This window comes from Egretta garzetta, unplaced genomic scaffold (assembly GCF_000687185.1).
Source record: "Egretta garzetta isolate BGI_Z169 unplaced genomic scaffold, ASM68718v1 scaffold448, whole genome shotgun sequence".
Classification (NCBI taxonomy): Eukaryota; Metazoa; Chordata; class Aves; order Pelecaniformes; family Ardeidae; genus Egretta; species Egretta garzetta.
In genome coordinates, this window is record NW_009260497.1 from 2,565,068 (window position 1) to 2,575,832 (window position 10,765).

A 10,765-nucleotide genomic window follows, 5' to 3' on the forward strand; every position below is an offset into this window, starting at 1 on the left:
CCGCAATAGGGAAAGTGAAAAGATGCAACCACCATCAAGAAACTGAGTCACACACAAGGAAACCACGGGCCCAGCAGAAATACAGAAAATAGGAAAAATCCTTACAGAAAGAAAAAGCATTTTCCTCAGGCCCAGCTCCACAGCCCCAGGTATGAGAATGCCTGCCTCAGCCTGACCCACAGAGAAAGCCTCAAGCAACACGTAACTTCAGAGCAGGGCAAGACTGCCAGGCAAAACCAAAATCCCAGCACAAGTCAGTCGAAACCTCGGGCAAATTCAAGCCAAGATAAAGCTACCTCATGTGCTATCACCAAGACTTACGTTTTACTGAGAAGCAAGGTACTTCATTATATTTAAAAAAAAAAAAAAAAAAAAAAAAAAAAAAAAGAACATAAGTGTGCTCAAAGCAACCCAACAAAGAGTAACATGAAATAAAAAAATCCTGGTTTAAGTTTTCACACCAAGTCAAACACACAGGCAGACCCACCGGGCTTTGCCAAGTGCCAAGAACTTGACCGTGACTTGATGATGGCTATTACAGTTCCACAGAATTCATGCTCCGGTAGGGGAAAACACGGAAAAATTCAAGTCTAATATAACACGTAAGTATTTCCCACTCCCAAATTTTGTTTTATGTGCAAGCAGAAGAGCAAGTACACACAACTGAAGAAGGGCCAAGTTCTCCCCAAACAGAGTTTGGTAAACTTGAAGCACAATAATCTAAATTTCTTTTCTGGGGCACTTCCTCGTAGCATAGAGTGTAATTCATGTAAGAAAGTAAGCACAGGCTTTTCCTACATAAGGAACAACATATAGACCAAGTATTAACCATCACATTACAGCAGCAATGTCTTATAAGCTTATGCAAAGAGAAGACCGGGTCAGAGAGGCAGACCTTGCAGTCTGCCTGCCTGCAGGTCCCAAAAAAAGGTACGGTATCAGAGAAAGCATCTAGAAGATGTGGCAAGTCTGACCCCTCTCACTGACCAAAGCTGCTGCTTCCCTTAACGGGACTGTAGGACGGCACCAGCCTCTCGCCTACCATCGGCGCTGCTCTCCATCCACCCACGCCACGCGAGGAGGCCCCGCATTTGCCCTCAGCTGGGCGCCTGCGCTGTCCTCCACAGCCTGTACGCCTGGAGCTGTGACACCCTCCACTGCCCATGCTACCGCAAAGCGACACGTAAGCTTTCAGCAAGGATAAACCACAACTTCCCATACCCTAAATCCCCACAGCCTACATTGCCCTTTGTTGCAGTACATTTGGTTGTCTTCCATAACCAGCACCAGACAGGTATAATTTCACCAAGCGGTCATTTTGGCAAATTAAACCTAGCCCAGGCCCTTCTACTTAGAAGTCGGATGTATTTTTATGCTGATCAAAGGCCTCCAAGTGTAATCTCTTAAGAAAATCAAGAAAGCTGGGCGCAACTTCTATTGTAAAGCCTTGATTACTTTGAAGCACGCCCACAGACTGAATTAAATTGAGTTTTCCAATCATTCATCTAGTAGTCTGCAAAACCACCCATGTGGACAGACTAAGCTGGGAGGGCAGAGGACAGGCACCCCGTGATAGGACATATGCAAGGCTTGAACTGACTAAGCAAGCTGGTTGTAAAAAGGGAAAAAAACCCACAACTCATGAAAATAATCGATATTCCAACCCAGCTGTGGATGGAGAACCTTCGTTCTCTTTCCTGTTTTGGGAGGGAAAGGAGAAACCATAAATTCACTTTTTTTTTTTTTTTAAACTCTAGAAAACATTGGAGCATTCCTCCATCCCCTAACGTTCGAAAGATTCCCCAGAGAGGAGTGCTGCCCCAGTGCACTTTGAAGACAGCTCCCTCTTACCCGTTAACAAACTGCACAGGAAGAAAAACCTTACAGCGAGAGCGGACAGAGGCAGTGGATTGCAGACAAAAGGCAGCAGACGCATGGTTCTAGATACAACAATAACATGAGGAAAGACCGTCCTCACCTATTTTATTCCTATCCCATCCGTTATGCTACTTTGTCAGTCTCTTTTCTTGCTCTTTGGCAAGTTAAAAACCCAGGCGAGGGGGAGGAGCTGCCAAAGCAGCATATCCACCAACACTGCCAGGAGATAAGCAAGTGTTTTAAATGCATCTTGGGGAAAGGAGGGGATAACAAGGAAAAGCTGCACAGATTAAACTGTGATTGTGACTACTCTGTTTATCCCACATGGACAAAATTGCTGGCATGACTCGTTTTAGGTAGCTTCGCAAGGGCTCCAGCATCAGCTTCCCTACGTGCAGCAGCAGAAGGGCCCTCTTCAGAAGCTGGCCTCCAGCTTCCAGGTCTCCCACCAATGCACCGCTTTTCTCAGGAAAAAAACATTTGCCGTAGTTCTTAAAGACAGAAGGGAAAATTATTTGAAGAGGGGGAAAAAAAAGGCCTTTTGCCTTTCCATTAGAAGGCAGCACCAACAGCACCCGTGAGAAAGACCTCAGTGTCCCACTACACTGAAAAATTATAGAATCACAGAATGGTTTGGTTTGGAAAAGCCCTTTAAGATCACCAAGCCCAACCGTTCCCCTAACCCTGCCAGCCCACCACTAAACCCTGGCCCTCAGCACCTCGTCTGCCTGGCTCTTAAATCCCCCCAGGGATGGGGACTCAACCCCTTCCCTGGGCAGCCCCTTCCAGTGCTTGACAGCCCTTGCAGGGAAGGAATTTTTCCCAATGTCCAACCTAAACCTGCCCTGGCACAACTTGAGGCCATATTGCTGACCTGCATCAATAAACACAAACCCCACGAAGCAGGCAATGAAGACAACACCCCCTCTCGTTTCCACACCCAGTGAAAAAAATTGCAAAAGCAAAGAGGAGTGGGCAAGCAGCACTGCAACCAGAGCCTCAAGCCCTCTAGGACAGCTGCTTAATCGTTAATTTATCTTGTTGCTTTAAAAAAAAATAGTAATTTGTGCTAGCCCATACCACCTATTCAAACACGGCTGACTTCTCCCATTCTTGCCCTCAACCCCCAAGTGAGAATTTCAATTTTCCATCACAAACAGAAGCCAGCAGTTACTGCTCTCCCACCAGACCACCCAACAAATTAGGAGGCAGAGGGTTAGAATTCAATACCTCATCCGTGTTTGCTATCATTTCCTACAGCATTTAGATGAAAATGAAAGGAGACGTAGGCAGCGAGTTTGTAGAACTCCAATGGTACAGGTGCTGACTATGGACCCTTTTCTGCTCCATGCTCTACAGATGAACAAAGGATGACCCGTCCTCCTCACCACTCCCAACACCAGGCAAAAGTTGCTGAGTTCCGACCGACCTCGTAAAGTAGAATAGCACAGTATCAACTAACTACAGCCTCAGCATGCTGGCTGCCCAAATTCAGGTGTTTCTGGGGAGGTCATAACCAGAGAGAGCTTTCCAGATAAAAAGAGAAAACTAAGACAGTTCCTAATGATGGGAAAGCTCTCATCATGATGGGAAAAACCAACAGCAGCAGCAAAGGCACTGCACTGTGGCCCAGTTAGGAGACGGAGCCAAGTACCTTCTCGCAGGAGACTACAGGTCTGAAGGCAATTGTAAGCAGAGATAAGCAGCCTACATCTGAAACTACAAAGGGAGCCAGGGGAGCGATGCAAGAAACGGTAAGGCAGCAGCAGCTGTTAGGAACAACGACCGAACAGGCTGACTCGTACTGCAACGCGTGCAACAGGTACCTCCGCAGCAAGGCTGGAGAGGCGAACGCCAACGAGAAGGCAATCACGACAATGAAGGTGTGAAATGAGGTGGCCCTGGATGTGACGAGTTTTAGCTGTTGGGTTAAACAGTACCATCCTAGAGGTTGCAGGGCATGCCTGCAGGAGATGGCCCACCAAGAGAAACAAAGGAATCAGAGGTGAACAGAAACTACAGTCAGAGAGGCAAGACCAGGGTCTAGCTCACAGCGGTCAAAAAAATAAAAAATAGCGCGAGTGAGGAACTTATGTTTTTTACACGCGAAGCTTGATGTCAACACGTAAATACCAAAACCGGTTTCATCAGGCAAAGGCTGATTTTATTTAGAGCCGAGAGACAGTAGAGTTCAGACATCGTAAAGACCCAAGCCGCAGCTGAATTTGCGTTCGGTTGACTTCAACTAACAACAAAGTGCTGTAGGATAAGACAAGGGGTTAAGGATGGAGCTAAACTGGACCTGCTAGAGAGAAATTAAGACAACTGGAAGGATATACAGTCAAGACTGTTCCAGCAGGCAAATGAGAACCAGGTAAAGACAGCTTCAAAACCCAAGGTATTGTGAAAGTAGTGAACCAAGCACAGGTGAGAGCTGAGGGGACCCAAGGGAGGGTGCTCAGGGGTTAGGAACAGCAGAGACGCTAGCACAGAGCCCCTGGCCGGGACTGCAGGGCCACCCGCGTGTCAGCAAACCCAGAGGTAAAAAAGGGTTCTGGGGTTGTCAGAGGCGTGCGTAGTCAGAGGCTTTCCCTTCAGCAATAGATCAAAGACAATAAAGCAGGCTTTGACTGTGTCGGAAAGAGCCGGGTAAGAGCTATAAAGTAAGATGAAGAGGGTAAGGTTACTGAGGAAAGTGGAGGATTTGCATGAGAAGAGCAGACAGAGTTGGTACAAATATGACGATGAAGAAAAGGAAAGCAGCTATACTAATATATGGAAGATCTCTGGTCATCGACTTCAAGTAATAAAGCAGGAAACCGGAGTTGCAAATTCTTTCTTGCTTTTAACAGTTTATGGCAGACTTGCACTGATTTTCAAAATTACAGGGCTGGGGGGCTCGCTTGGTTGTTGGGGTTTTTTTTTTCCTCCTATTTTTTTCTATTTTAGAATCAAAACACAAAAGCACCAATGTCTACACCAACTTGGGGGGGGGGGAAATCACATTTCAAAGGTCAGCAGATGTTTTATTTAAAAATATTCCAACATAATAAAAAAAATGCTTTTGTATTCTATGCAGTAAATGAGAGAAGGATGGTTTGCTGGGTTCCCAGGTGGGAGGGTACAGGCACAGCCTCAAACTTAAAAAAAAAAAAAGTAAAAGAAAAAAGACTTCACATTGAGAGTTGAACGGCTGGACAGCAATCTTGCAAAAGACACCCCCAAAGCCGCTATTTCTTCAGAGCGCCACAGATAGCACCCTCTTCACTCATCTGCAGAAACCTGCTTAAGTCTGTGCAACAAACTACAAGTGCTAATTATAAAGTCAGTTTGATCCTAATGCAGAATACCCAATAGCTGAGGACCTCACTAGAACAGCACTGTTTTCCAACAACAGAACTTTAGGCAAGCTAAAATTGAAATCTGAGGTTAATGCCGAGGATGAAACAAGCATTTGAAGAACAAAAATTTGTGACTGTTTAAAAACAGAACCACCCCAATTTGAGCATGGTTTGTATTCCTTAGGGCAGATTTCCCCCGCTGCTAAAGCAAGCACACTTGCAAATACAAATTTTCAGAAACCCTGCTGCCCCTCTGGTGCCGCCCTCCCGAAGTGTAGCAACAAGCAAGGCTCTGAAGTAGGAGCAGGTTTACTTGAAGAGGATACAAGCCATTAAAATAATTAATAAAAATTAGTGACTAACAAAAAGCCCTTCTGCTCTCGCAGTTGCCAGATCGACAAAGCTGAGTGTGGTGCAGGAAGCAAGAAGAGTTTGGCAGAAGACAGCGAGCTGGTGTTCCCCCAAAGCAAATAAGAGTTAAAGATTCTCGTTACAGTACATGCTTGTATTTGAAGCCTGCTAAAAACACATCTGTTACATGTAAAGATTTTAAAAATCAAGATATGCTACTCATTTAACTGCTTGTTAGCAGGTGAAATCCCTAAAGGCACCTTTATTCGGGTATCGCCGCAAAGCACCCCAGCTCTGTACAGCAGCACATCCCGCAAGCTCTACGTTAGCGCAGGCGAAGTGCACTTGAAACCAGGTTTACATCTCTCATACCTCAATGTCAAGGACTTCCACCGTGTTGTCCAACATCTTTATTTTGATCGGCAGGTCTCGCTCGTGCGTTTTGGCAGGTGATGATGCCATTGCAGTAGAAAGGTTCTGTCCTGGCTCCAAGGTACTCACTCCTGTGGTCTTCTGGACGCCCAAACGAGAGCCGGGAGTCTGCAGGACCCTGTATGTTCCTTCTATCTCTCCCATCTTTCAACAGCAAGCAGAGTCTAAAGAAACCTGGAAGAAAATAGAGGATTACAGCCTGAAAGACAGTTTTCCACTGATATCCCATATGAAAACACTACCCACTTAAGCACAATCACACACCAAGTCCTCATTTAATGCTCTTCATCCCGCTACCAAAACCAGTAATAAAGCTGACGAAACTCTGATCCAGCTGCGGGGAAGAAAAATAAGGGGGGGGATGGGGTGGAATCTATTCCAAAACATGGCTAGGAAATGGGATAATCAAATCAGCACCCTCTGCCCCCTTAGGCACCACCATTTTAACTTCTGGTTAGTTTTTCTGCCAGTTGAGCTCCCTAATCCAGGTCACCACAAGCAGGACAAGAAAAGCACACGGGAGCAGGCGGCGCGGAGGGCAAGGCAGGACTCTGCCTTTCACTGGTACCCATCCGTCCCCACATCGGACCGCACCCCGCAACAGCAGGAACAATTAACTTTCTTCATCCCCCAAAAGGATGACTCATGCAAAACCATAACTACTCCAACCAATGCTGGCACCGCCAAGCCTCTGTAACACAGATCTCTGCCACAGATAACCACTCGTCACTCGACTGGCAAACCTGCACCGTACCCAGATTAAGTCAGTGGGCAAAAACCTCAGTTACAGAAATCTACACTAGCTCAAGTAGGCGAGCTCCTACATCGTGATCCTGACTTGTACGGTTTGGTGGTAGTTCGTTACAGAGCAAATGTTTAATTTGACATGGTGGGGGGGACCCTGCACACCTCCACCGCGCGGTGGGAGCGGTGGCGATACCCGCAGGCGGATCGCAGCAGGCCTGCGTAGAGGCAAGGCATGCGCGCTCAGGATGCGACACGCTCGACAGAGCCGCTGCCCTGCGCTCACCACCGGCACGAAGTATTTGGGGCAACAACGTGCCAGGCGCTCAGCAGACACACGCACAGGAACCAGCAGGCTCCTGGGTGCATTTCCCAAATACCGTGCTAGGTCCGAACAATTGAAAGTATGCAGATACTGAGGCTGGGACAGCCTTTGCGTGGCCACAACACTACAAAAAATTCAGTGAATCATTAGATTATTGTCTCATAATAAACATGTTTTGTCCAAGAAGGAGAGAGGCACATCGTGAAAACAGCTCTTTGTCCCTCTATGCTCCAAGTAGGTAGGCAGCCCACCCCGTGGCGTTAAACGGAGCCAGCCTTACATGTCATTAAAAACTAGTGGGAGGCTGTAGGTTTAATCCTTGCAAGCATAGAGATTGGTCAAACATCTTCCTGGTTTGCAGACCAGTGGGTTTCAACGCTTTGAGGTGTTTGTTTTATTTTTTTTTCTTTTTTGTACTTGCAGACCCCTGTACAGATGAACTGATCACAGGAGAGGAGACAGATGCCTCCTACCGAGTTCTGCCTGGCTTCGCGGCCTCTTGGCACCCTTGCAAGTGCTGCAGCATGGTTCGAGATGGATGCGGAGACGCCTCCGGCCTCCTGGCTGACAACACATGCAACAAGGAAGCATGAGAAGGATGATCTCAACCTTAGCAGTGCGCGTACGCTGCCCAGTGCCCGACCTACCAGCTTTAGATGACAAATTAGCAGAACGTTTCTTTCTCAGACCGTTCTGTATCCTCTCCCCGAACTTCCTAGTTTCTGCGGCTACACAGTCAAGGAGAAGAACTTTTAGGTCACAATGTTTAAACCACCACAACAGCAAAAATCAGCAGGGACAGTTGCCCAGACCACGCCACTAACTGCTCATCCAAACAGAAACCACGGCTGGGTGTCACCTCTACCCCTCTGATGCTACGTCCCTTATAACCTCAAGTAAGATTTTGTCACTGCCACTCAGAAGGTCACAAGCGACCGAAGCTGCCCAGAATCAGTTCTACTCCTCACGAGGTCATTTATTAGACAACCACTCTTAAGATTAGCATTCCACAAACACATTCATCCCGTTCTGAATGAACAGCTACTGGAAGGGACAGACACAGCAGTTACTCCCAAGGAAAAAGATGGAGCAGTGACAGACAGCAGTGACAGTGCCCAGAGCAGTCCTGTGGCAGAGATGCTTTGGCAGCCTCGCCTCCAGCTGCAGCCAGCTGGTTCCTGAGGGCAAGGCAGGCAGGACAGCCAACACCAGGCTAAACAAGGCACCCCTGGGTACTCCTCCTAGCTTCGGTTACCAGCCAAGAGAGACCAAAGCCATGTCAAACAAAAACTGCAGGTCTCAAAGTCCCTCCTCACAGGCGTTCACAGGAAAAGTGAAGTCCACAGGGCTTGGCCTCGTGTCTTGCTGATGACACATTCCTAAAAACATCTACCACTAGACTAGTCCCCAGGCAGCATATAATCAGATTTCTAAGGGTTAACGAGCACCCAGGCAGAAAGTGCAACGCGTGGAAGCAAGGCACGTCTCCCTAGAAAAGCAGCGCCTGGCCCGCTGTGTGGCAGCTGTGAGCATCCAGCACCCTCCTGCACACACTACCAACGCCATTAAAAATTATTAAAAGTCCCCAAATAGCCTGGCTTCAACTGCCTCAAACCCAGAAGGGGAGGAGCATTAACCAAGCCAAGCACCATGTCCAGTTTCACCACCAATTACAGTCACGTATCATGCTTTATGTAAGCCGACTACTTAGGACATTTCTTAACAAAAAGACATTGGGCCGTGATTGAGGCAGCGTTTCAGCTAAAGGGGCCATCTAAACGAAAGGCGGAGGGAAACGTAAGAGTGAAGCACAAGACAGGCTCCAAGCACCGGGAAGGACGAGAGGCTCTGTGGGCAGTACAGACAAAGCGTCCCAGAGCACATAGAGCCTCCCACCCCAGACAAGCCAGAACAAGGTCTCGTTTAGCTCCTCATCAATGCCAAGGCAAAGTGCAATGTTGCCACAGTATTAGCGGTTCTAAGAAAAAAAACTTCCCTGCATTCACCCACCCTGAACTCCTTCGCATTGGGTGCTTACCCTGATCATCTATCAACAGTGACCAGGCATCAAAGCTAAATTGGCTCCCTGAAGCACAGTGACAGAATGACTGTTGCTCTCAGCCCCAAGTGAGCCTGAAGGAGCCACTTCTCACAAAATTTAGGTTGCTACGTACTTTTTGTTGCCTTTTTGAAATAGCTTCAAAGTCTCAATGATTTCTGTCTTCTACTAGATGGAACAAACTTATTTTTCAGAAGAAAGCATTTTTCAGCTAGCAGCAGATCTAGAAAGGCAGCTTACACCTGAGGATATGCCCGCGCAAGATACCAAGGGCTTCCGAAGGAACTCCTCCGCGTAGAGTGCCTTTTGGTCAGTGAGAGAGGCACCGATGTGCTCCATCCCTTGCCTCTGCAGAAGGCTGGTCTGCAGCAGCACCAGCCCCCCAGCTCCCTGGAGCAAGCGGAGTGAGCTGCGCCTCCCGTGGGAAGGGATCCCCACCACCCACCGAGCAGCAGGGAAGCGCTCTCAGCCGGAGCTCTCAGACCAGGTCCCTTCAGCCCACCCGAAGCACACTTTCCTCTTTTACCTTTCTCACTCAGCAAGGGCAACCCATCAATATGGCCAACACCGTGCAACCAATGCCCGCGCAACTTGCAGAGATACAGAAAATGGCAAATATCAGATACTTTACAAAATTTGGCGCAGTTACATCATCATTTGTTTTGACTTATTTGGCTGCAGAATAAGCAACATAATGTAAAGTCTACTAAGGAGCTATCAACATAGCAACAAACAACATACAATAATGAGTTAGAGTTGATGAATCTTTTCTAATTTATACATCTAAAAGTTAGACAGTGAAGACTTTATAGTCAATAGAGAAAAATGGGCATCTTTATAGGGTGAGTCATATCATCCTGACACGTCTGGATCATGCAGCAAGAATTGTGCTTCAGAACACAAAGGGATCCAAGGGTACATAGCTGAGATTCTGATGTTTCACTTTTGAACACCTGAGGATAGCTGAGGTTATTTCTATCTATTATACATTCTGTAGGAAAAGGCTGTCATGCAGCAAAATAATGTACAGTCAGATAAGTAAGACTTTGCTTTTTGGAAGAAAAAGAGACTAATAACTAAAGTAGCAGGAATTCTCATGGTAGCGTACTAGGACAATAGAATTTTCATTTTGACCCTGCAGGCATAATATCTGTCTTCAGTGCACAAAGTAATAATTTTCTTATTTGTTATCTTATTAAAATGATATTGTATATTCTTCAGATTTAAATTGTTATGGCTTTGGCTTTGCTAATGTTCTAGGGTATTTTATACTTGGATTCAAATGAACCATGAATTCTGGGAAAAATCCTCTTCTTACTTCCACAAAACAAAAATTATCTGTATTAACTATTTGTTAAGTGTAGGGTAATGTATGTATTTAAACCCATAATTCTTTTATAACCTTTAGTGGATACTTTTTTAGTTTGTCTGTACATGTAATCAAAACCACACCAAACTTTTACACAAAAAGCAGATACTTGTGTTGAGGTGCAAAGTCCAAAACCAGACATGGTATCCTAGATTTGAAGCCATTGTGGCTTTGTAAATTTCTGGTGAACAACATGTTCTTATTTCTATCATTGGTGACAAAATTCTTTTCAGCTGAACCTACCACTAAGTGTACCACAATGCTGT

The 10,765-nt window shown here is 46.4% G+C and overlaps 1 protein-coding gene across 3 annotated transcripts in view; it reads right to left on the reverse strand.

Moving 5' to 3' along the window:
- Window positions 1–6,271, reverse strand: part of FARP2 (FERM, ARH/RhoGEF and pleckstrin domain protein 2) — a 74,584-nt gene extending 68,313 nt beyond the window's left edge. For all 3 annotated transcript variants that reach the window (XM_035900043.1, XM_035900041.1, XM_035900042.1), the window contains exons 1-2: window positions 6,249–6,271; window positions 5,943–6,176 (exon numbers count right to left, since the gene is read on the reverse strand). In XM_035900043.1, the coding sequence (XP_035755936.1) occupies window positions 5,943–6,146 (204 nt within the window). In that variant the 5' untranslated portion in view covers window positions 6,147–6,176; window positions 6,249–6,271. The remainder of the gene's footprint in view (window positions 1–5,942; window positions 6,177–6,248) is intronic.
- Window positions 6,272–10,765: the final 4,494 nt, after the last annotated feature.